Here is a 27837-nt window from a genome sequence, read left to right on the forward strand (position 1 = left end):
TCTCTGGCGCTGTATGGCAGCAACTCTACCGCTGATCCACTGTGCCACTTCCCTCCATGGATGTTGCCTGACCACTGAGTTCCTCCAGCAGTGTGTTGTATCTCTAAACTCCATTCCATGATTTTCCAACTAGTTATTGGTGACATACTGAAATGTATCGATCCCGATTTTGAACTTGCTGTAAGTGGAATCCTCTTTATATCCCACAATTTTAAAGACCTTTGTGAAGTTGCCCTAAGGTTTTATTTCTTTAGAAAAAAAAACCCTCGTCCGATCAATTGTTCTTGGTCATCATATATTCTGGTTAACACACTTGCAAATTCTTTCTTGGCATTTACCCGAATGGGCAAACCACATCCAATATGGTTAGCTACAAACGTTCCGTATGACTGGTGCCAGCTTGTTCCAGATATGGATGAGTTGCTATTTAGAAGTTGTTGCAGCAATCACAGTACTGAGTCAGAGAGCCACAGCTCATCTAACATGAACACTTCCACCACTGGTCACCGTGCTTTCAGATGGCAACACTTAACAATCCCCAATTCCTTTGCTTTCCCTCTCTATTTCTTGTTCCATCTTTAGAAAGGGGGATCCAGTGGGGAGTGGGAGCTGAGGCCACGTGCGGTTGGAGGCCGTAGATAGGAGTGTCGGTGAACTTTTGTGTAACTTTGTTGCCACCAAAACATGGCAACATGTGTGTACTGTCTAAGTGAGGAATGCTACATGGCTGAGGTCTTTTACTGGGTTATATGTAAAACAAAGCATTTCACTGTACTTAGGTACATGTGAAAATAAAGTATCATTGAATCAGGCGATGGTTGAAGCCCATCTCTGACCAAGCTTGCAGTGAACAGTGTTAATATCCAATCTATAGCTTGGTGTTAAAGTTTGTTTGGTTAGTCTCTACAAATAATTTGTAACTGTATTCACTGTAAGGGAGCCATATAAATAAATGTAAGTTATTCTGGTGGGCTTTACATTTCCACTCAATGAATCAGCTCCTTCACAATCAAGAGGTGGGTGTTCCAATGAATGGGAATGTAATGAAAAGAACTTCAGATGCTGGTTTTAATCGAAGAATGACACAAAATGCTGGAGTAACAGCATGACAGGCAGCGTCTCTGGAGAGAAGGAATGGGTGATGTTTCGGGTCTCGACCCTTCTTCAGGCCAGTTTGAAGTCTGAAGAAGGGTCTCGACCTGAAACATCACCAATTCCTTCTCTCCAGAGGTGCCTGTTCCACTGAGTTACTTCAGCATTTTGTGTCTATCTTCAAATGGAAATGGAACTTATTTTGATCATTATAAGATGTAGATTTCAAAATTCTTTCCAAAATATCAGCTGTGAGATTGGAAAAGGTTTTACCGCAAATTATCTCTGCAGATCAGACGGGTTTTATTAAAAATCATTACTCATACTTTAACGTTAGGAGATTAATGAATATTGTATATACAGCATCTAATAAAACCCCAGAATGTGTCATCTCACTTGATGCCGAGAAGACATTTGATAGAGTAGTATGGGAATACTTATTCAATACACTTGAAACATTTAAGATTGGTCCAAAATGTATCTCTTGGATCAAACTGATATATCTCATGCCTCAGGCTTCTGTATTTACTAATATTCAGAGATCCCCCTTTTTCAGGCTCTTTCGAGGTACTAGACAGGGCTGTCTCTTAAGTCCTTTACTATTTGATATTGCTTTGGAACCTTTAGCCACCGTTATTAGGGAATCCCCTAATATAATTTGGTATTGTCCGCGGGAATAAGACACATAAGCTATCTCTTTATGCAGATGATCTGTTATTATTTATTTCTAACGCTGAGAAATCTATTCCGGCAATAGTAGCATTACTTAATCAATTTAGTAGTTTCTCTGGTTATAAACTAAATCTTAGTAAGAGTGAGCTTTTTCCATTAAATAATCTAGTTTCGAGTTATGGACAGTTTCCATTTAGATTGACTACCAAATGTTTTACTTCTTTAGGCATTAAGATCACCATGAAACACAAGGATTTATTTAAAGCTAATGTTATGCCTTTAATTGACCATTACTAAATGGTCACCAATGTCCTTATCCTTAATTGGCCGAATCAATGCTATTAACATGTTCATTTTACCCAAATTTCTGTATTTATTTCAGATGATACCAACTTTTATTGCCAAATCTTTTTTGATATTAGAGATTCAAAAATTTCTTCATATATATGGCAGAATAAAAATCCCAGACTAGGTGAAAAATACTTACAGAAATCAAAAAGAGATGGTGGTTTGGCATTGCCGAACCTTAGACTTTACTACTGGGCAGTCAATGTTCATTATCTAACATTTTGGTCAAAAGATTTAGAAGATACCCAATGCCCAGGATGGATAAACATAGAACGTGATTCCTTACAAGGGCTATCATTGGCTGCTATTCTGGGGGCCTCGTTACCTTTTACAATTACGAGATTTAATAAATATACGATTAACCCAACAATAAGACATACGTTCCGAATATGGTTTCAATTTCGTAAGTTTTTTGGACTAAATGATTTTATCTTATCGAGTCCTATTTTATCCAATTTTCTCTTCCAACCATCTAGTACTGATCAAGCCTTTCCGTTATGGAAGAGGAAGGAATTAGTAGCTTTTCGTGATTTGTTTTTGGAGGGTTGTTTTATGTCTTTCGAACAACTCTCCAATAAATATAACTTACCTAATTCACACTTTTTTAGATATTTACAAATTAGACATTTTTTGAAGGCTACTCTACCCCTATTTCCGCTACCACATCAATCCGAAATTTTGGAAAACATTTTACAGTTGAACCCTTATCAGAAAGGATTAATAACAACTATTTATGAGTTGATTTTGAAATTACAAATAGATACATTTGATTAAATTAAGAATGACTGGGAAAGAGAACTCCAAATTTCTTTATCTATAGAGAAATGGGAGAGCATTCTTCAATTAGTTAATACCTCTTCAATGTGTGCAAGACACGCTTTGATACAATTCAAGGTGGTTCACAGAGCTCATATGTCAAAAGATAAGTTAGCTCGTTTTTATATAAATCCTACCTGTGACAGATGTAACTCTGAAGTGGCCTCATTGACCCATATGTTTTGGTCCTGCCCTTCTTTGGAAAAATATTGGAAATAAATTTTTGATACTATTTCTGTAGTCATAGGCATAGATTTACAACCTCATCCTATTACTGCAATTTTTGGGCTACCAATGTTAGATTCTATTCATTTGTCCCGCTCCGCCCATCGGTTGATTGCTTTTACCACATTAATCGACAAAAGATTTATTTTACTTAAATGGAAAGACTCCAACCCTCCGACCACTCTCCAGTGGTATTCGGAAACGATATCATGTTTAAATTTAGAACAAATCAATGACAGTTGAACCCTTTGTGAAATTTGATAAGACTTGGAGAAAATGTATTGAACATTTGCACACAACATCAATTGCTCCCTCTTTAACCGTTATAAAAATTATTTTACCTCGATAGGGTGGAATGGACTTGACGACAAACAGACTTATATTGTTGAAATTCTCAGTTCAGATTCGGTTTTGCTTTGCTTTGTTTTTTAATCTATTTTATTTTTATGCGTATTTTATTATCAATAATTCTCTTTTTTTCTTTCTTTAGTTTAGGGGGTTGTTTTTTTTGTTTATTTTCTAATTTTCTTTTTGTTTTTGTGTTTTTTTTCACACATTTATAAGTTTCCTTTTAAATATTTAACTATATTTACATAGAGATTGGAAGGTCTATATTCATTCTGTATTTTGACTCCGGTCTCATATTAGGTTATACCTGTTATTAATGTAATCCTGATCCCTATGTATCAACACCATTGTTTTGTGTATCATTATTCTTTTGCTCTGTTTATTTCTGTTTTATTTTTGCTTTTTCTTTGGGGAAAAAAACCCAATAAAAAGGTTTTAAAAGAAAGATTTTTTTCTTGTACTATTATAAATTCAAGCTATTCCAAATTGCTAATTATATGTTATGAAAAATGTAAAAATCTTGATATTTATATTTGTAGAATACATGGGAATAAAATTAACCAATAAAAAAACCTTAACATTTTTTTGTTGAATGCTTCTATACCGAATCATTTGAATGAAACCAAAATTCGCAAATAGTTGTCGGGTGTCTAATTGTGTTGATTTTCCCTGAGTAAATGAGCTGCAAATTGTTTTGAGCTGTGTACATAAATGTAGTCTGAACCACTGATTAATAGCAATTAATAGAGTTATTAACATAAATATCCATGTATGTAATTTAATGGAAAACCCAAAAGAGGCTCTGAAATTGGGAGCACAATTATATATACCGATTTGGAGTCTGGAATTATGAAGAGATATTAGTACTAAATATCTACAATTTAGGAACTGAATATTATCCTACCTATTTGTTTCGGCCTTTGAATACATTTTTATTTTTTAAACTCGATCTTGAAGCAATCAATCAAGCTGTAGTTTTAAAACTGGATTAAAATTAGAAAAATTGCTCAAGCTGCATGCCAAAAAATTATGATTAATGGCTTCACACTGTTTTGACAAGTAGGGAAAAATGGTGTATGGTTAAAGTCCTTTAAAGTGTCCAATTTAATAGGTGCACCTATTTCTATAGCCCAGGCCTCCAGAAAAATCCAGGGAAATATCCAATGAAAACATTTGTTAAGAATCTAAGCAAAGACTTAATTATTATTTTCCTTTAGAACAGGGTTGGTTACTCATTTAAAAGCAGAACACAATTATGTATTTATGCATCTTGTTGATGGAATAACAGAACAGGAATCATGGTCATGTACCCCAGCTTTAAAGACTGAGCTTGGACACTGCTGATAACCTTATCATTTTCACAAGCTCATGGTATTCTATCACATCATGATGCCAAATGTCCCTCTCACAACTTGAAAGCCACAAATGACAAATTATTTTTAATGTTTTCATATGACAGCAAGTATTTCCAGTCTGGGGAACAGACATACAAGTTGTGAAAGCCTCAATCACTCAGCTTTTGTATTTTTAACCTTCAGTGTCTGCAGTTTGTAAAGCTGGGTTAATTCCACTCTTGAACCTTACAGCAGGAAGCAGTCTACTTACCAGCCTGCGGATATCTCTCTCACATTCTTTCTTTATTCTGGTTATCTCATCCTGATGGGACTGATACGCACTTCTGAGATCAGCGGCCTTCTTCTTATCAGCCTGGATGGTGTTGTTTAGCGTTTCTTCCACCAGTTTCTTGGCAGACTTCAGCTCGACTATCTCCTGCTGCAGCTTGGTGCGCTCGCTGTCAAAGGCTTTCCGAGCCTCCTCCCTGGCTTCATTGAGCAGGGCGGTTTTGACCTTGTCAGCTGCCCCGTCCCTCAGAATGTTGACCGTGGACTGTAGACGTTGGATTTCGCCGTCCTTAATTTTCATTGCCCGGGCGAGCTCCTGCTCGTGCTGCTTCAACAGAACCTCCCGCACCGTTTGCAGCTCCTTCATTTTCTCTTCGTGCAGCTTGGACTTGAGGTCGGTAGTGAGCACCGTGTGCTTATGCTGCTCCAGCTCTCGCACTTGTTTCACTTCCTGCACCTTTTCTCTTTCCAGCTTGTTCACCTGGACAGCAAAAGAAACAACAAATTTAGGCAAAAAGGCACCCAGCACTATCAGAGACCCACCCCACCCTGGCCATCCCTGGCCATCACTCCTGCAATGACATTCTTACTTGCATATTGAACAGCTTGATGGTCATTGGGAAGATGCTGCCTGAAAACTCACATCCAGGTTCAGGAGCAACATCTTCCCAACGACCATTCGTTGGACACAACATTCTCCAAATAAGCTCTGAACTACATCCACTTGGGGGCAATGTTTTTGTCTTTTCACTGATTGCCTGTTTTTTATATAATATTTTTTGTTGTTCATTATGATGTTTACTGGGTTTGCAAAACCAGTTGTGCTGCTGCAAGTAAGAATGTCATTGTTCTGTTTCGGAACATATAACGATACAACATTCTTGACTTGACTCTTGAAATAAAATCTGTATCAAGTACCACCTTCCCATTGACTGAAAAGCAAAGAATCTGCAGGTGCTGGAAAATTGAAATCAGAACAAAAATTGCTCCAATTACTCAAGAGGTCAGGTAGCATCTCTGGAGCAAAAATGTTGAAATATCAACCCTGCTTATTTTCACTCCACAAATGTTGCCTAACCTACTGAATGTTTACAGCACATTCTGCATTCTCATAGGTGATGCATTTTCCCTAAGTGTATAATTGGGTCGATCAGCTGAAGCCAATGGCTGAAACATTTTCCATTATTCTTGAGCAAGAAGCCAAGGAAGACTGGGAAAAACTTGGGTAGACAACGTCAACAGTGACTTATTACAACAAGGTGTATAAATGGTGGTGCAGCTGATAGAGCTGCTGCCTCACAGTACCAGAGACCCAAGTTCAATCCTGACCTCGGGAGCTGTCTCTGTGGAGCTTGCATGTTCTCCCTGTGACCACACTAGTTTCTTCTGGGTGCTCCAGTTTCTTCCCACTTCCTAACATTGAGTTGGGTTGGTGTTTGGCTTCTGTGAATTACCACTTGTGTGTAGGGAATGGATGGGGAAGTGGGATAACATAGAACTAGTGTGAAGGGGTGATCGATGGTCAGCATCGACAGGGTAGGCTGAATGGCCCATTTCCATGCTCTATTGCTAAACTAAACTAAAGATGGAAGCATCCGGCTTAAACCATTCGTTATGTCCCACTGCCACTCTAGCACAGGTTGCAACCTTCACGTGGTCCGCCCTGTTTCGACTAATGCAATCAACTCGACATGCACAAACGGAAGATCAAATAGAACAAGTTGTCCTACAACTTTAGACTGTGCACGCCACATGAAAGAAGAAGAAGAAGGAGCACAGTGGGGCAGGAATTTAGAGCAATGGATGAGCTGGTACTCAAAATATTTAAACATCCTAAGAATGCATTCTTAAGTGATTGAAGTTAGAAATGCATCCTAAGTGACTGAAGGAGATGGCATATGGCATCACCAAAGTTGCAGGCATGACAAATCTTACTGTAAATGCACAGGAATTAAATGTATTATGGATTTTCAAAGTTCAGAAGGATGAGGGGGTATCTCATTGAAACCTACTGAATCATGAAGGGTTTAGATAGAGTGGATGTGAAGGGGATGTGTCAGTAGTGGGAGAGTCTGTGACCAGAGGGCACAGCCCGTGATAAATGGATATACCTTTAGAATGGAGATGAGGATGAATTTCTTTATCCAGAAGATGGTGAATCTGTGGAATTAATTGCCACAGATGGTGGTGGAGGCCAGGTCATTGGGTATTTTTTAAAGCAGCGACTGATAGTTTCTTTAGTTAGAAAGGGTTTTGTTTAGTGAGAATGTCAAAGGTTACAAAGAGAAGGCAGGAGAATGGAGTTGAGAGGGAAAAATAGATCAGCCCTGATCGAATGTTCGAGCAGACTCAATGGGCTGAATGGCCTAATCCTGCACCTATGCCGTCTGATCTTATGATTTTATATGTTCACTGATCATCTCAATAAACAGCATGTCCTCAAATTCTACTTTAAGCGCTGGTCCAGAGGATGAACAGCCATTGTCTTCAGCCAAAATACATAATTATACTGTGGGAAAGGGCAGACTGGCAAGAAAGCATAAAGTACAGGTAATGCGCATCAGGTCAAGCAGCATCTATGGGGTGAAAACATTTCAATGTTAACTTAATGAATACGACTATTATCAGCCCTGTAGGCTGATTAGAAAAAAAAATTTGAGGGCACACCATAACTGGAGGCAAGAGGACCATGGAAACTAGAAAAAAAAAAAGAAAATGCAACTGAAGGGATACCCCAAAAGGAGATAGTTGGTGGGCTTCATTGATCCTATACTACCTGCAACAAGCCAAACCTAAAAGAGCAAGAAAAATCAATCAGCAGTAGAATTTTGCAGGATATCTTTGCACACCTCCTATCGCAGAGGATAGATTCAGTAATAATATGTGATTTAAATGATGGGATGCATAACCTAAAATAATCTCCAAGCTTTCTTCTGTATGAAATCTCATACACTTCCTTACAGTTACAAATTTCCACTTCAGAATTATGAAAGAATTCATGGAAAGAAAAGCATTTTAACATCAGGATCCAAAACATTAATCTTGTTGATAAATTTTAACGGCATTGATGAGCGAGCATTCAATAATCTAAAGTTAAAACACATACAGTTGAATGGCAATTTAAATGACTTTCAAATGGTTCCAGTAAGTAAATACTATTGGTGATTCTTCGCAGGTTCAGCAGAAAATGTGAAGGGAAAACAGTTATCATTGACAGAACTGTTGAAAGTCAATGAACTAAAACATGAACATTATTGTGCTTGATCTGCTGAGTGTTTTTTCTCAGCATTTTCTGTTTTATTTTATTTCAGACTTCGAATAACTGCTGTGTTTTGCTTTGAGACTATGCCCTTGACCACCCTGACCACCCACCCCACCCCAGTTCTGTAGGAGGTGCTACCTCAAAACACCAGCCAGCATCAAAGACCCACACCACACTCTCATTTCACTCCCACCATCGGGAAGAAAGGATCGGACTCAGAAAACCATTACCACCAGGTTCAAGAACAACTTCTTGCCGACAACCATCAGACTCTTGAACGCTACACAACACTAACTAAACTATGAACTATGGACTCTTTTGTTATAATAAAGACTTTGGGTTTGTTTTGCACAAATATTGCAATTACTAATCTATTATTTTTTTGTTTATTATATGTTATCTATGACTATTATGTTTACAGGCCTGTTATGCTGCCACAAGTAAGAATTACATTATTCTGTTTTGGATTTATTTGACAATTAAGCACACAGATTATTTTACCCAGGGTAGTGGAATTAGGAGCAAGGAGATTGGTCTAAGGTGAGAGGAGAAAGATCTAATAGGGATCCAAGGGTCAACTTTTTCATATTGTGGATGGCGGGTATTTGGAACAAGCTTCCTCAGGTAGGTTTAATAACAATATTTAAAAGGAATTTTTACAGATACAAAAATGGATAGGAAAGGTTTAGAGCGATATGGACAAAATACAGGCAGATGGAACTGGATTGGATTGTGCATCTTGGTCGGCGTGGATGAGTTGGGCAAAGGACCTGTTTCTGTGCTGTATGACTATCACTCTAGTTCTAATGCCCATTTATCACATCTTATTTTAAGTTGAATTCACACTGCTCCCAACCCAAATGGTCCAATGTTGCTGAGTGCCCACAACACAACTGGTATGAAGTAGCCTTCTTGAAAATGCCTAATAAATTTTGCATATTTGCTGCCTCCTCAGTTGCAGTGGACATTACTAACCCATCTTGCATCAATAGAGAGATAACACTAGGCTTTCTATAACTGATACCAAATTTAGGTATGGAATTAAAATTGGGTGTCAAATGAATGAAATTAGCAGGAAAACCATGCAAGGCAGGATGCAGGGAAGTCTTGTTATGCCTTAACACAGCGTTTCAACAGACTGAACCAAGAAATGCACTAAATCACCAGTGAAAGACCGGAGCAATGAATATAGTGAGTTTTATGTTAGCAAATCCTGATTTTTTATTTACTGTGAGTTACTTTGATCCTCTTTTCCCAATTTTGAACTAGTCAGATGACATCAGTCTTCATCAGTCTGAAGGTTCAAATTGGTGATAATTAGGAAAGCAAACACGATACATCTACCAAATGATATTGGTTGTTATGACTACTGGCAGGTTTGTTGGACGAGGTTAACAGGAAAGTTTAAACACATTGTCTGATGTAAGTAGACGCAGAATATCCCAGCCACACCACCACCTAAAAAAAGACTCAAAATGTTCCAATTGCAACAAACCAAGTTATATAGTAAAAGAGAAAACATGAATTGCCATTAAAAATCTTCCACTGGTTTCAGAACTGAAAGCCCCAAGTCACAGACGCACAACAGGGGTGATTGGTCTATCAGCCTGGATTACATGCAATTCTGGAGCTCTGGACCACTTACTTTAATTCCAAATGGAATAATAATAAAGCCAGCAGCTATTTTTGATTCATGTGGACTTGACTCAAGGGAAGTTGGCCAAAATCTAATTCCAATTAGCCTTAAGCCAGTGCACGTCATTAATACGGAGTCCAAGATTTCAAACTAAGCTGATTAAAAACAGGCCAAAGAGCATTGTGCAGACGTTTTCCACTGAATCGCCAGTCAACGTTATATTTTCCGTGCCTAATCATAGCTTCATCCAAATGAAAATTGATTAACTACACCGGAATTATACATTATTTAAAAGGATGTGGTATAATGGATTCTAAAATGACCTTGTTCTGTGTATTGTATGCATTCTATATATTGGAACAAAGGTTGAGAGAGAATTCCATCGAGATGAGTGGGGTCTTGTACAGATGTGCAATTGACTGTTTTAGTTAAGAGTATATAAAACATAGAATACAGCACAAGAACAGGTTCATTGACCCGCAATTTCTGTGCAAAACAGGATGCCAACACCATCACTCATCTACCTGCACGTAACCCATGAACCCTCCATTCCCTGCATATCCGAATGCCTATCCAAAAGTATTTTAAAATGCTACTCTTCTATCTGCTTCAGCCACCACCCCAGGAAGCATGTTCCAGGCACCCGCCACCCTCTGAGCAAAGAATTGGCTCCGCTTATCTATAAACCTTGCCCCTCTCACCTTAAACCTATCTCCTCTAGTATTTGATTATTTCATCCTGAGAGAAAGATTCTGACTGTCTACTCTACCTATGCCTCTCACAATTTTAGATGCTTCTATCAGGTCTCCACACAACCTCCGGTATTGCAGAGAAAACAATCCAAGTCTGTTCAACATCTCCCTGTTGCTGATAGCCCCTAATCCAGGCATCCTTCTTAAAATTTACCATTTCACTATATTTGACATGTTGAGGTCATAACACACTTCCCGACACATGGTGTCTGGAATTGGGTGCAATTAACCAAATGTGTTTGACATAGATTTGACAATCCATGTGAGTAATGTCCGAGTTCAACAGTAAGCAGTGTGGGAGCCGTGATGTCTGGGCATGAGGCTTGCAGCAGCATCATTTGTGCAAGACCACACTAGAGTACATAAATGTTAAATTTGGGTCCTGGTGATGAAGACTGTGTGGTATGTTTAGGAAGGAACTGCAGGTGCTGGAAAATTGAAGGTAGACAAAAATGCTGGAGAAACTCAGAGGGTGAGGCAGCATCTATGGAGCGAAAGAAATAGGTAATGTTTCGGGTCGAGACTCTTCTTCAGACTGATGTGAGGATGGGGGGGAGGGTAGATGCTAAATGGGAGTGTGGGCCATTAGGTGAGCCAGTGGTAGAATTTTAGTGTGATAAGCTTTGAAGAAATATTCACTGATCTTGGGAACCATGAACCTGTTGTGACAGATATTCATGTCTGAGAGATCTGATGAATGGCAGGGCATTTACCATAGAAACAAGGAACTGCAGATGCTGGTTTACAGAAAAGGACACAAAGTGTTGAAGCAACTCAGCTGGTCAAACAGCATCTCTGGAGAACATGAAAAGGTGGCATTTCAGGGTAAGACTGATTGATTTGTCAATCTCTCTGAATCAGTCAGTCTGAAACAGTAGTCACCTATCCACGTTCCCTGGAGATGCTGCCTGACCTGTTGAGTTACTACAGCACTTTGTGTCATCTTGCATGAACTGCACCGTTTCCCACCAATTCCTCAATGATGATGGGCAAGCAGCGAGTGTAACAATTTGATATTTACTGAATTTGGTTGTTGCAGCAAAAATAATAATCTTGGTAAAAATGTCATAACCCAATTGGAGAGAATTTTGTGTGTCCTGGCTAATGGTGTTTTGACATGGTTACAGTGGATGTACATTAGCTGCCCTGTGCATGGTTTAGGCATAGCAAGAATGAAAAACATAAATCAGAACAGAGAATGGGGTCAGGTCTCCATGCCTTGTGAGCAAAATGTACAATGCATTAAATCGTTCTGTCTATGGTTTGTGCTCGTTCTCAGAAGAACTCTCCCTATTTTCCCACTCTCCCACACCTTTTCTTTGTTAACATTGCTTTGCAAATAAGAAAGAATTCAGCGTAGCCATCCAACTGTTAAGTCCCCTATCATGAATCATACAGTGTACTTTAAATAATAACCAACTTCACTGTTGCTTTGGAGACAGCATTGACCAATGACCATTGATTGGCAAACCAACATAAGACAACAAATTCAGACTGAGACGACTGGTCCCAAACTGACAAGAAACATGTACATATCTGACCTTGGATAGCTTTCATCAATTCCATTTATAGCTGCAGATATTGGAAATAATCTGCTGTTATAGAGCTGAAAGATCACACCAACAACAGCTAGGCACGTCATTCCAGCAACTCAAAGCTCCCAAAGGCAGGGGCGGAAATCCTGGGGGGTACAGAGGGGACACGTCCCTCCCCCCATTCTTTGAGAGGTGGGGGACAATCCCCCCCATATTTTATCATCCGGACTTTATCAGACGGTTTCTAAGGGCTGAATCGGCCCATTCGCGGGGCCTTTCATCACCCGGCGCGGCTTAAAATCAAACTGCTCCATCGAGGCGATCAAGGCTCCCGATGTTGAAGCTCTCACCGGCCGATGAAAGACCCCGTGAACGGGCCGATTCAAGCCCACGGCCGAAGCCTCGCACTAATGCATCTCGCTCTCTCCACCCTGGAAATTAGGAGACAACAATCAGTGAATTCCAAATCTAAATGTTGAAAAATCTTCACGAGTCTTCACGAGTTTACCGAGTTTCCCGAGTACCTGCCGTTAGCGTTACGAGCCGCTAAGAGACGTCCCAAGCTCCGACGTAGCCGCTACATACATTCTACATGCTTAACACGAGTTTGATTTTTTTTTAAACTCTGGGAAAATCTTGAATTAGCTCGTACAGTGGGACAGCCCCTTAACTGTGCCTGTACTTTGACACGATGGTCACAGGCAGGTCAGTACTCCAGTCATGCGGACTCTAGCTCACAATACTGCTGGCTCCACAACCCATTAAATGTTCAGTCAAACTAAAATAATAAAAGTTACGATGCATAAGAAAATGAAGCCTGGAGTAAAATATAATGAAAAAATCTGATTTACCTTAAAAATCAAAAATATGGTACAAATTAAATCTAACTCTTTAGTACTGCCTCCACCAACCAAAACCACACCCCCTCCAACACACACACATATTTTATTTTTCCACTCATCTCCACCCAGCCCAACTCCTGCCCTACTTGTAACACCCATTCCTGTTAAGCTACAGTTTCACAAGCAGTAGGAGTTCCCCATCACTTTGATTTTTTTTCCCAATGAATGAAATTTACAATTTCCACGGGTGGCACAAAGTGGGCACCGGCCGACTAGCCGCCAGTTGTACCTCACCTCCACCCTAATGGGAGCAGATAGACAGAGCACCATAGTGAGCGGCACTGTGCGCACCTCATCAGTTGCAGGTTTCAGCCCCATTTTGCCACATATGAAAGAATGATGACAATTTTCCAAACAGATACAGGCCATTTAGCCCATTGTGCTTGTGCTGCCTCTTTGAAAAGGTTATCCAATCCATCCATGCCCTTGAGTTAAATTTTGTTTAGGACCAAACAGCTTTACAGGAAACAGTTCACAATGTTATTCTGTTGATTTTTCATTAGAGACCTACAGCCTTTCTCTTATCACAGATGTGTGGCAAGAGAAGTAGGACCTGATGAACATTTCCTGCATCTCTGGGTTTCATTCAATAGAGGTCAAATTCCTGCACCCCTGAAAACAGAGGCAAGGATCAGCAAAAACAATGAACATGCTTCCTTTATGTGCAATGCAAGTATTGCAACATATGAGGTCAACTTCTTCCTGCCTGCACGTTATGGAGCCATTCCTCAATTCATAAACAATTATTTCATTAAGAATATGAAAATCAATAATAAAAACTGGGCAAAATGGATTCTGGGCAATTTAGACCAGTTTCCAAGGCCCAAATAATACAGTATTTTGTTTGCAAGAAAAGTAGATCCATACATCAAAAGGATGCCCTAAAGTGAACATTATAAATCAAATATCTATAAATCAAAGAATACCTGTCATTACTTTAAATACAGCCAATGCTCACCACAAATGCTGCATCAGAGCAGTTATAGAATCGTAGAGCATTACAGCTCAGTTCAGTTCTATTGTTACATGTACCATGGCAACATAGAAACATAGAAAATGGGTGCAGGAGTAGGCCAATGAGGCCCTTAGGGAGTCAGCACCGCCATTCAATACGATCATTGCTGATCATGCAAAATCAGTACCCAGTTCCTGCCTTTTCCCCACATTCCTTGATTCCATTAGCCCTAAGAGCTAAATTTAATCTCTCTTGAAAACATCCAGTGAATTGGCCTCCACCGCCTTCCGAGGTACAGTGGAAAGCATTTGTTGCATGCTAACCAGTCAGCAGAAACACAATACATGATTACAATCGATCCATTTACAGTGTATAGATACATGATAAGGGAAAAATGTTTAGTGCAATGTTTAGCGCAGAACCAGGCCCATCAGCCCTACTCGTCCATACCCAACTGAGCTAAGCCCACTTGACCTAAATCGCTCCAAACCTTTCCTACCCATGTACCTGTCCAAGTGTCTTTTAAATGTCATAATTGCACCTGTATCACCTCCTCTGAATGAAAAAGTTTCCCCGCAGGTTCCTTGTAAATCTTTTCCCTCTCATCTTAAATCTTAGCCCTCTAGTTTTAGACTCACTTAAAGTCTGTGGCTAATCAGTTAGTCCTTGGCCCAACTTTACGATGGCCTCCATGCCGCAAAGGTAGCCGACACTGAAAGCTAGTCAGCCAATCATAAAGCTAAGCCAGGCTGTATAGCTTGAAATAAAAATTAAGATCACTAAAGGAACCAGTAAATAGAGTAGTGGCAAATATCCATCACAGACTCAAAGCTCACAGACTCCCACAGCTATCACAACTATACTTCCAGACTAGACTTGATGGGCCGAATTGCCAAATTTTGCTCCTATGAACTTCTGAACTCCCACCCTGCCTCTTGCATGGACACCATTTTTGTAGTTCCTCCATCTACATTGTGCCTGCTCCATTGACAGGCTTTTCCCCACAGATGTTTCAGAAATGTTTCTGAAATGTCTTCTTCCTGAACGATGGTCTCCCCTCAGCTATTGTCCCTTTGCTTGCATTATTCAATGGCTCTCATTTCACAACCATTCCATTTATTTGTTCAAATGTGCCAGGAGATAGCAGACAGATGCAAGTCAAATAAGGAGTTTTAACTTTCCCAATATAGACTGGGAAAATCATAGTGGGAAGAGTTTAAATGGGGTGCAATTCCTCAAAAGTGTTGAGGAGAGTTTTTCGTATGTGGAGGCACACACACGTGAGAGGGCAATGCTGGATCTCGTATTGGGAAATTGGGAAGGGCAAGTTAATGAAGTGTATGTGGAGGAGCCTTTTGGGACCAGTGACCACAGTTCGATTAGGTTTAAGATAGTTATGGATAGGGATGGAGAGGGTCTATGTGTTAAAATGCTCAACTGGGGTAAGGCCAACCTTGAGGGTATGAGAGAAGGTCTCGCTCAAGTTGACTGGAGCAGGTTATTTGAGGGTAAATGAACAAAGTGGGATGTTTTTAAAAGTGTGCTGACGAAAGCTCAGGATAGAGTGAAGGGCAAAGCAGGCAAACATTAGGAAGCTTGGCTGACATTGGAAATTGAGGCATTAAGGCCAATCCCAAAAGATTTTATAAATATATAAGGGGGAAAAGGGTAACTAGATAGAGTGAGACCTCTCAGGACTCAAAGCGGTCACCTCTGTGTGGAGCCACAGGAGATGAGCAAGGTTCTCAATGACTATTTCTCCTGTGGATTTACCGAGGAGAAAGACAGTAGGATGGAGGAACTTGGGGCAGTCAATGGAAGTGTCTTGAGAGCAGTCAGAGTTACCGTCAAAGAAGTATTGAAGGTACTGTCGTGTTTGCAGGTTGACAAATCTCCAGGGCCTGATCAGATATATCCAAGGACATTGCAGGAAACTAGAAAGGAAATTGTGGGAGCCCAGGTTGAAATTTACGATTCATCCTTAAATACAGGAGAGGTGCTGGAAGACTGGAGGGTGGCAAATTTTGTACCTCCTTTCAAGAAGGGAAAATGCTGTGAACTATAGGCCGATTAGCTTAACATCTGTAGTTACAGAGAGTGTTCTGAGGGATAGGATATACAGGCATTTGGATGGGCAAGGGCTGATTAGGGAGAGTCAGCATGGTTTTGTACGTGGGGGGTCGTGTCTCACAAAACTGATTGATTTTTTTGAAGACGTGACCAAAAAGATCGATGAGGACAGAGCTGTAGATGTTGTGTACATGGATTTCAGTAAGGCTTTTGACAAAGCTCCGCATGGCAGGCTGCTCTGGAAGGTTAGATCACATGGGATCCAAGGAGAGATAGCTGAATGGATAGCAAATTGGCTCCATGGAAAGTTGGTGGAAGGTTGCTTCTTGGACTAGAGACTTGTGTAGTGGTGTGCCTCTGGGTTCGATGATGGGCCCGTTACTGTTTGTCATCTACATCAATTACTTAGATAAGAACATACAGAGCAAGATTAGCAAGTTTGCTGATGATACAAAAGTGAGTGGTTTTACAGAGAGTGAAGACGGTTGTGAAAGATTGCAGCAGGATCTGGATCGATTGGCCAGGTGGGCGGAGGAATGTTTGATGGAATTTAATACAGAGAAGTGTGAGGTGTTGCATTTTGCACGTTGAACAATGGCAGGACCTACACAGTAAATGGTAGGCCTCTGTGTAGTGTTGTGGAGCAGAGGGATCTAGGAGTACAGATGCATGGTTCTTTGAAGGTCGGGTTGCAGGTAGATATGGTGGTCAAAATGGCTTTTGGCACTTTGGCCTTCATCAGTCAGAGTATTGAGTATAGAAGGTCATGTTGCAATTGTATAAGACGTTGGTGAGACCGCATTTAGAATATTGTGTTCAGTTCTGGGGACCATGTTATAGGAACAATATCGTCAAGCTTGAAAGGGTTCAGAAACGATTTACGAGGATGTTGCCAGGACTAGAGGGTGTGAACTATAGGGAGAGGTTGAGTAGGCTGGGTCGCTATTTCATGGAGCGCAGGACGGTGAGGGGTGATCTTATAGATGCGTATAAGATCATGAGAGGAATAGATCAGGTAGATGCATAAAGTCTCTTGCTCAGAGCAGGGAAATCGAGGACCAGAGGACATAGGTTCAAATTGAAAGGGAAGGTTTAATAGGAATCCGAGGCGTAACCTTTTCATGCAAAGGGTGGTGGGTGTATGGAACAAGCTGCCAGAGGAGATAGCTGAGCTGGGACTATCCCATTGTTTAAGAAACAGTTAGACAGGTACATAGATAGGACAGGTTTGGAGGGATATGGACCAAGCGTAGGCAAGTGGGACTAGTGTAGCTGGGACATTGTTGGCTGGTGTTGGAAAGTTGGGCCAAAGGGCCTGTTTCCACACTGTATCATTCTATGACTCTATACCCTCACTCTAACTACCCTGGTTGAGGTCACAACCATTCTTCAACACCTTATGCCCACAACAACTCTGGCCTTACCCTATCAGGCAGTAGACACAAAATGCTGGAGTAACTCAGAAGGACAGGCAGCATCTCTGGAGAGAAGGAATGGGTGATGTTTCAGGTCAAGACCCTTCTTCAGACATTTTGTGTCTACATTTGACTTAAACCAGCATCTGCAGTTCTTTCCTACACATTTTACCCTATCAGGCATCCCCTTTGTCCTCTCCATCCCTCCCTGACCTTTTCTGCAACTGTCTTATGGGCCCATAATCTCGGCCGTTCCAAAGACTCTGATGGTGGAGTTTGGCAATGCGAAAGCAATGTTGATGCTTCTGCAGACAGATGTCAGGAATGCAATATGTAGAGTCACGTACTTGGCCCTAATGGTGCCCTCCAATCTTCATGTCAAAGATTCAACACAAGGGATTCTAATGAGGTAGTCAGGACCACAACAAATGGCAGTTGTAGATGCAAGGAACTGATTGTTGTGCAGCAGATGTATTTAAAGTGTCATTGTGGCGCGGTGTGTATTTTATCCAGTAGTTTTCCAGTTGCAGCTTCCTATCCAATGTGAAGGGGAATGTGTAGGAATGTGTAGGAAGGAACTGCAGATGCTGGTTTACACCAAAGATAAACACAAAATGCTGGATTAACTCAGCATCTCTGGAGAAAGGAAATCGGTGATGTTTTGGGTCGAGACCCATCAACAGTCTGAAGAAGGGTCTCAACCCAAAAGATCAACTATTCCCTTTCTCCAGAGATGCTGCCTGACCCGCTGAGTTACTCCAGCATTTTGTGTCCAGAACAAGGGGTCACAGTTTAAGGATAAGGGGCCAATCTTTTAGGACCAAGATGAGGAAAACATTTTTCATACAGAGAGTGGTGAATCTCTGGAATTCTCTGCCACAGAAGGTCGTTGAGGCCAGTTCATTGGCTATATTTAAGAGGGAGTTAGATGTGGCCCTTGTGGCTAAAGGGATCAGGGGGTATGGAGAGAAGGCAGGTACAGGATACCGAGTTGGATGATCAGCCATGATCATATTGAATGGCAGTGCAGGCTCGAAGGGCCGAATGGCCTACTCCAGCACCTATTTTCTATGTTTCTATGTGTCTATCTTTGGTGAAGGGATATGGTGCTGCGCAGCATGGGAGACATGGAAGAGGCTCAGTCAGAGTTCTTGGGGTGGTGAGCATCATCCAATGACTCCAGTATCCATGACTTTGGTATGGGATGACCAGTTGCAGACGGATGAGTAATTTTCTAGTAGAACCCGCCTTTCTCCTGACTGCCTCCTTGAAATCCTGAAAATCCATATCGCTCTCATCGGGAAGAATTCAACCTTATAATGCTAAACTCCCCTTTACTCCCCAAGTCAATTGGAAGTCGAGAGCTCAATATAACCGGCTCACAATACTCAACACTGTAAACAAAAGGCAGCCTCACCTCGCTCATTCAATTACCACAGAGAATTAAATTATTAACTTGAATGTAATGGTTGGAATATTGGTGGAATTAGTTTCTATTCCCCTTCCTGGCCCTTATTCAGTAATTCAACTGGATTCTCGGTAAATCGGGATTAGAATTCAGTTCTATATGTTGGTGCAGCACAAATAATCACAAGATCCTATACTTGCACACAACATCGTACACTTAAGGAATTTAGGAGATTGAGAGGGGATCTTATAGAAACTTACAAAATTCTTAAGGGGTTGGACAGGCTAGATGCAGGAAGATTGCTCCCGATGTTGGGGAAGTCCAGGACAAGGGGTCACAGCTTAAGGATAAGGGGGAAATCCTTTAAAACCGAGATGAGAAGAACTTTTTTCACACAGAGAGTGGTGAATCTCTGGAACTCTCTGCCGCAGAAGGTAGTCGAGGCCAGTTCATTGGCTATATTTAAGAGGGAGTTAGATGTGGCCCTTGTGGCTAAGGGGATCAGAGGGTATGGAGAGAATGTAGGTACGGGATACTGAGTCGGATGATCAGCCATGATCATATTGAATGGCGGGGCAGGCTCGAAGGGCCGAATGGCCTACTCATGCACCTAATTTCTATGTTTCTATGTTAATGTTCACTGATGCAAAATGGGTCTGATCTCCCAGCAAAGATTTGCCTTCATTCAAAATCACTGCCAAATCATTTGCAGTGTGTCAGCTTATAGTAAAAACAAATATGTGGAATCCAACTCTCAGTATTCTTACAAACCACCAAACTAACATTGTTCTTCTCAAGTAAAATATCATCTAAATACAGATGGAAGTCATTTCATTCCCCCAGGTCCAATAAGCGTTGGAGATAATATGAGGTTTTATTACAGCTACCAACATCCTGTGAATCACATTACAACCCAGTCCATACACATCCCTAGTGAGAGATCATGCAATAAAAAAATGCTGACAAAAGCTTTAACTCAATCTTATAAGCCACTATGAGAGAAAAGTAGAGATTTTCAGAACTATTGAACATCTGAACTATTTTATATCTGTAAGTTAATAGAAAATAAGAGCAGCGCGGTAGTGCAGCCAGCAGAGCTGTTGCCTCCTAGCTTCAGCATCTCAAGTTCAATCGTGACCTCCAGGACTGTCTGGGCAAAGTTTGTACATTCTCCCGGGGACCACGTGGGTTTTCACAGGTAATTGGTTTCCATTCTCATCCCAAATTTGTGCAGTTTGGTAGGTTAGTCGGCCACTGCAAATTCCTTTATAATAATAATCTTATTTATATAGCACATTTTCAGTCAACTTGCATTGACCCCAAAGTGCTTCACATAATTACATTACATTTACACACAGGCAAAGGTGGGTGAAGTGTCTTGCCCCAAGGACACAACGACAGTATGCACTACAAGCGGGATTCGAACCGGCTACCTTCCGGTCGCCAGCCGAACACTTAGCCCATTGAGCCATCTGTCGTCCCTTTAGAGAGGGTAAAGGAGATGAGGAGGAATTTCTGTACCTAGAGGGTAGTGAATCGGTGGAATTCATTGCCACAAAAGGCTGTGGAGGCCAGGTCAACGGATATTTGGAGGAGATTGATAGCTTCTTGATTAGTTGGGATGTTCGGGGTTGTGGGGAGAAGGCAGGAGAATGGAGTTGAAAGATAGAAAGATAGATCAGCCATGATTGAATGGTGGAGTAGATTTGATGGGCCGAATGGCCTGATTCTGCTGCTATAATTTATGAACTGGTGTAAACGATAGAACTGATGGGAAACTGGAGAGAGATGGGTAAAGTTTGAGATGAGCAAAGAATAAAAGGAGATGTGCAGAGAACTTTTTGTGTCTCGAGTGGTGAGTGAAGCAGATACATTAGTGGCATTTAAAAGACTTTTGGATAGGCATAAGGATATGCAGGGAATGGGTTACATGCAAGTTGATAAGTGATGGTCTTGGCGTCATGTTTGGCACAGACATTGAGGGCCGAAGAGCCTGTTCTTGTGCTGTAATGTTCTATGTTCTAGTAGGTTATGGGGAAATATTGTGGTGCAATATGATTGTTCTTTGAACTGGTTTCCCCTGAATTGAAAATAACCTGTGTGCTTAGGAAATATGAAACATATGGAAGAGAAAATTTGAAACAGACCAGAGAAATTACCATACAGAATTACACATCAACGGAACATGAATAAATTGCTCAGCTCAACAAAAGCTTTCTACAGAGAAGAAAACCTGGAAAGTGTTCAACCTCAATAATCTATGTACTTCATGTTGAAAACTAATCAGACGTAATGTACTTTTAGTAGTCAATGCTTCTGTTGCATCAATTCTGGTTATTTGCTTGTGCAGTGAGTGGTCAGTGTGGAGCTGTTTCATGACCTGGAATCACATGTAGACCCTTCATTCCACATGCACAGAAAGACTACATGGCACTACTTAAAAGACAAGCAAGAAAAAGATCTCAGGGCCCTGGCAAGTATTGAACCCTTAACCAATACCAAGCAGATTTTGAGCTCTCAATCATATTATTACCGTGTGAACATATGTGGCCATGTTCTCTGTATTACAACACTGATTGTGCTTTAAGTACTTAATTGACCATGAACCACTCACGGTAAAGCATTTTAGGGATCTTGAAAGGCACATGAAAGATGTTGGGGTTTTTTCTGAACATCTGCAAACGTATTCAGCGGTTGTAAACAGAGGACTGGGTACCCTCTGGTAACCTCCAGTATTCGTCACCCTACCTTGCTCTTTTCCTGGTGAAGCTCTATCTGAATATCGGTCAGCTTAGCCCGGAGGTCCTCATTGGCAGCTTGTAAAGCATCTATTAGTGCCTCAGGCTTTTCGCCCTTTCCTCGTCCTTTCTTTGACATGTTCTTTTTTTTCCAGCAGTTCTTCTGTAGATGTGACGGGGAAATCAATAATTCCGACCTGTCAGGGTTTCACACCCTGTGGACATTCTTCCCATCATCGGCTCCATCCTCTGGACCCTGGAGAAAATGCAGTCGACAAAGTGGAAAGAAAATTCAAACTTGTAATTCATCACACAGCAGCATCTCACACAGCACAACACATCATCTCAATGCTAGTACACTGCTGCAGATCCCCAGGGCATTTTTCAAGCCTATCTCCCTGTCTCACTTCAGCTGCCTCATCAATAGGCCTTTGTCAGTACCGAGCATGGTCTTACCAGGAAGGTGCGCGGACAAATCTGACATATCAGCAGTCTTTGAGAAAACGTAACGATCAAAAATACAATTCATAAATTGTTTTATTGTCAAAATAACAATTCATAAAAGCAAACCTGCATAGGCTAACTTCAAAGGTGATTGGGTAGAAGTATGTTCACTGGACTATTGAAAGCGAAGAGTAAAGTTCTCCCACGGTTGTTGCGTGAAAAAATGAATTATTTGCAGTATGACTAAGAATATTTCAAAATATTGTCTGGAAAATCTATCGGGGTGTGGGATCATTAAACAATTGACAAGGCGTGTGGGGGAGATACATTCTAAAAAGAATGTCAGCAAAGTATAATTAGGAAATTAGATCTGACAAAATTTTCATTAGAATGTTGTGTCATTACCTCGAAACAGCTTTAAGAGAACTGCATTTGATAAACCTGTTTGCCCTCAGCATATTCAGGGCAAGATGGGATAAGCAAACATCACCAGACACCCAGACCTCCAAGATTTCTTCGTAGCTGTAGGATGACCTGTGTCATTTGACATATGTGGTCTGACACAGGAAGACAGGAAGAAGACAATATGATTGATGAAATGCATGTTAGTCAGCATGCAGTGTATTTGTATTCAAGTATGGGTCTCGGTTGTGGCACAGTTATCTGGAAATAGCACCGGGAAAATGGTAAACGGAATGGACTCAGGACAGCAAGATAATATTTGTAATAATCAAATGAGGTTATCACTGATAACCTCATAAACTAACCAGATACTTCCAACATGTGGACCAGACTTTGAAATTTGAACTGTCTTTTATTGTAAACAGCCGCAAAATATGGTAACTGTGCATTTGTGGTTATGAAAAAATATTTCACTGTGCTGTGCATACGTGATAACGGCGGCGCTGGCACAGCGATAGAGTTGCTGCCTTACAGCGCCAGCGCCAGAGACCTGGGTTCAATCCCGACTACAGTTGCTGTCTGTACGGAGTTTGTACGTTCTCCCCGTGACAACGAGGGTTTTCTCCGAGATCTTTGGTTTCCTCCCACACTCCAGACATGCAGGCTTGTAGATTAATGGGCTTGGTGTATACAGTAAATTGTCCCAGGTGTGAAGAATAGTGTTAATGTGCTGGGATCGCTGGTCGGTGCGGACTCGGTGGGCTGAAGGGCCTGTTTCCGCGCTGTAATTCTAATAAGGAACCATTGAACCCCATTGGAGCGATGAAATACATTTACAGTTGATATATAAAGACAAAAGTTATATTAAGTAATGATCATTCATGGAATGATTATAATTACAACACAGGAGAAATGTATGTACAAAAATGGGATTTTAGATTAAACAGCTGCCATACTTGAATCTGTTGTTACATTTCAAATATATGGTTAATGTTTGAAAGTAGTTCCTCATATAACCTTTTGAAGTTGACTTTCTTTTGCCACATGAGTAGGACATGGGTATTGTGTTGACACTGGTGAGATTAGATTCTTTGTTTACCTTAAATATATATTTTTAATCAAGATAAAATAAGTCAAATTTTGTTTCACTAAAATGGGCCATCAGATTAGTCCACCCTGTCAGCCAAATATTAGTAGGGTTGCCACAGAAGAGTAACACACTACTGTGTGTGCATTCATTTAGGGGCAATATATATTTACTACTTGGAGATATTAATACTAAAATATCCATAGAGTCATCCACTTGAACAATAACCTATTCATCAAATACTTGAAATGGCAATATGCCCAAAACCATGGGAATTACCTATATATGACAATTAAGGTGAGATGGGCAAGATTAAATAATAGGAACCCAATGGACAATGTTTTCATTCAGATGTGTATTGGTACAAGAACAAATGTCCAGATGATGTAGTTGAAGCAATTATTATAACATTATTTAATAGATACTTAGTCAGGTACATGGATAGGAAAGATTTAAAGGGATAACAGCCAAACGTAGGCAAATGAGGCGTCTTATTAGATGGGGCCTTGTGGCCGGCATGGACGAGTTAGTTCAAAGGACCAGTCTCCTTGCTGTATATCTTTATGACCAACTGGGGACAGTCATTGACATCAAATAATTAATGTTTGTCTTTGAGATATCAAAAGGCTACACATAATCTAGTATGATGTAGAATGAAGACCCCTCCTTGTTGTATATGTGAATAGGTGAATGCAAGGTAGATTGTGCATGTCTGGGAATGATCTTAAGAACTGTTGACAAGAACTTCAGGATAAGAAAGTTATATGTCGGTGCCCCAGGTATAAAGCCCAAGGCCATAGTTGTACTATTACAGATCTAGTAATCCAGAGGGTTGGAAGAGTGATCTGGAGACACGAGTTCAAATCGCAAGGTGGATCTGGGAGATTGAAATTCAATCACTTAAGAACTGGATTAAAGAAATCAGTATCACTAATAGGGCCCAGCACTCTCACACAAATAAAAACATCTTTATGCAGACCCGTCTACATGGATCTTCAGACCGTTGTTCATTCTTAGCTGCCCCATGAAATGACCCAAAAAGCCATTCAGTTCAAGGGCAATTAGAGACTGGCAATAAATCCCGTGAATGAGTAAATAAATATACAGTTACAGTTAAATCGATCGCTTCTTCTCATTTGAGAATCAAATTGAGACTGGATCTATAAACAGCGAGGGTGCAGCAATGCTTCACACCTAAACAAGGCCATAAACACGGCCATACACAGCGGCTGACATAACAGATTTCCACCATCTTTTTCTCTGTCTTGCACCTGCATAATGGTGTGAACTGCTTGCCCCTACATTGTTATAATTCAATTTATCTGTACAACCATCAATGCTGCGTCAAAGTAAACCTGCCTATTCCCATGTGGGCTTTGCATTTTCTTACTTTTCAGCTGGCGTTGAGAGAGCTGTCAGTGTTAATGACTTCCTTTGCTGCACGATCTCAGCTGCAAAATGAAAAATGTGTCTTGATGGATGGGATTAAAAAGTACCGCCATTAAAGTGATTCACAAACACCATACTGGATGGATACTATACAAGAATAAGGAATGGAACAGTATGTTTAGCAAATATTTAACACCCTTGACACAGATGACAAATACCTCAGGGACAGAGAGACCAGCAAATTTGTCAAACAATGCAAAAGCCAGCTCTTAAAATATTCAGTGCGAGGAGTGCTCTGAATTAAGGCTAAGCCACACAGGACGTCTCTTTTTTTGGTTCATAACAGCAGCCTTCTGTTTTTGCAATTTAATTCATTCACATATTCTTGGCTTTATCTCGTTTTTGTGTTTAAGTGAATTGATCAGGTAGCTTTTCATGGCATATTTTCCCCAATATGGGAAGAATCTCCCCGTAGGGCTCGGTGCAGGGGCCGCTACACTTCACGTTGTATATTAATGATTTGGACAAGGGGATTGAAGGCTTTGTTTGCAGATTATATGAAATAGGTGGAAGGGCAGGTAGTGCAGAGAAAGCAGGGACTCTGCAGAAGGACTTGGACAGGTTGGGAGAGTGAACAGAGAAGTGGCAGATGGAATATATTGTAGCCAAGTGTGGAGTCATGCATTTTGGTAGTAGGCATAAAGGCATAAAGGCAATGTTGATCACCCACTCCTTCTCTCCAGAGATGCTCCCTGACCCGCTGGGATACTCCAGCATTTTGGGTCTATCTCCTAAAGCAATTGTTTTAATGAAGAAATGATTTGCATTAAAAAAAAAATGTTGTATCTTCAGAATATCCTTGAAGTGCTTCAAGGATTTGAAGTGCAAATACTGTGTGGTTCAACCAACAGGAAATGAATCAGGTGAGCAGGTAAACTATTTTGATATGATTAAGGAAATATCAAGCTTTGCATTCTTAAGGTTTACTATGATATAAGGTAGTAATAATCAGCAAAATCAGAATTTTGTCTCATATGACTTCAAAAGAAAATTACATACTTTTACCACTCTTCCAAAGTACAAAAATATATCAATCTGGCTAATTTAAATAAGCTTCTCTCTGGCACTCTTTCTGGTCTATTGCTATTAAAAACATTATTTTAACAAGCAGTTCATAACTCTTCACGCGGTCAATATATCCAGTACTTTAATGAGAAACGGTCCCGACATCACCTATCCAGAGATGTTACCTGATCCACTGAGTTAAGGTTCAAAGGTTCAAAGGTATTTTATTGTCACGTGTACCAATTAACGTGATATTCGCTTTAGTCCAGCTCATTGTCCCTTTTCTTGTTAATTACCATCTGCAGTTACCTGTACCTCCAGGAATTTGTCAGTCTTCCTCTCCTGGCCGGGTAAATGACATCACACAACAAAAACAAATGGGTGCTCTCAGGGAAACACAACCTAATGAGGACAACATACATGATGTTTCTTTTCTGCCTACCATTTATCAACGCCCCCCACCTATGTCGACCCTATTACTTGCCACGCTTGGTCCTGACTATCCCTTTTTCAGCTTTCTTCCCCCCCTCCCCTCTACATTCTGTCTAAAGAAGGATCGCAACCTAAAAAGTGACTTATCCATGTTCTCCAGAGATGCTGCCACACCTGCTGAGTTTCTAGTGAAATGATAGTCAAGTGCTCAAGTTTGTTGATAAATAGGTGGTACTTTCTGGACAAAATTACTATTGTTGTTGAACAGGCTTCCCAAAGACAATTGGAAAGGCAGTAAGAGCAAACAATGCACAGGCCCAAAGGGTAAGAACAGGGGAATGGGATGGAAGGGAATGTTCTACAGGAAAAGTCACGGGAATCTAACGGTTCAAATGGACTCGAGATATGCTACAGTGATTCTATTTGCATCTGGTAAGAAAGTCAAGTTTTTGTTTTACTCAGATCGCATACATTTGGGCTCTGGTTGGGGAACATTGAAGAGTGTGAAGATGTTAACATGTCGCACAGTGGAAATGATAATTATAAGCTGGAACAAAGTGTTACCTCAACTAATGCACACCCATCTTCAAAGGATGCATTATTTCAAATTCCTTTCTGCAGGCATGATGTTTAAACTCAAATAGCTCATTGATCAAAATATTACTTCCTTGATCGCCAAGCTTTTAATTTGTGTGGTGTTAGCATGTGCCTAAACAGACTGCTTGACCAACAAACCGAACAAAAGAAACAGAAGTTACAGCATAACAAAAGAAATGCAGACAAAATGTGTAGGAAGGAACTGCAGATGTTGGTTTAAACCGAAGATAGACACAAAATGCTGGAGTAACTCAGCGGGACAAGCAGCATCTCTGGAGAGAAGGAGTGGGTGACGTTTTGGGTCGCGACCCTTCTTCAGACCTGAAAAAGGGTCTTGACCCAAAACATCACCCATTCCTTCTCTCCAGCGATGCTGCCTATCCCTCTGAGTTATTCCAGCATTTTCTGTCTATCAAAAGAAATGCAGAACTATGAATAATACTGGTAAATTTACACTTTGTAAGGTGATATATATGCATTTGATGTCTGTGTTTAGCATCTTTGCCGTTAATACCAACTGTAAATAGCAGCATTTAAATTTCAACCCAAGTCTTTGAAATATTCAACATTGAAACACGGCCCTGGTGAAAATAAAAGCAGGTTGCAATGAAATGCAGTTTATTTG

General features: G+C 40.6%; 1 protein-coding gene across 2 annotated transcripts in view; it reads right to left on the reverse strand.

The window, feature by feature from the left end:
• The window catches only part of LOC129701614 (janus kinase and microtubule-interacting protein 1-like), a 320171-nt gene that overhangs the window by 146807 nt on the left and 145527 nt on the right, over positions 1-27837 (reverse strand). For both annotated transcript variants that reach the window (XM_055642935.1, XM_055642929.1), the window contains exons 3-4: positions 21807-22052; positions 5107-5604 (exon numbers count right to left, since the gene is read on the reverse strand). In XM_055642935.1, coding sequence (XP_055498910.1) covers positions 5107-5604; positions 21807-21935 — 627 coding nt within the window. In that variant the 5' untranslated portion in view covers positions 21936-22052. The remainder of the gene's footprint in view (positions 1-5106; positions 5605-21806; positions 22053-27837) is intronic.

Source organism: Leucoraja erinacea, chromosome 1, assembly GCF_028641065.1.
Source record: "Leucoraja erinacea ecotype New England chromosome 1, Leri_hhj_1, whole genome shotgun sequence".
NCBI lineage: Eukaryota > Metazoa > Chordata > Chondrichthyes > Rajiformes > Rajidae > Leucoraja > Leucoraja erinaceus.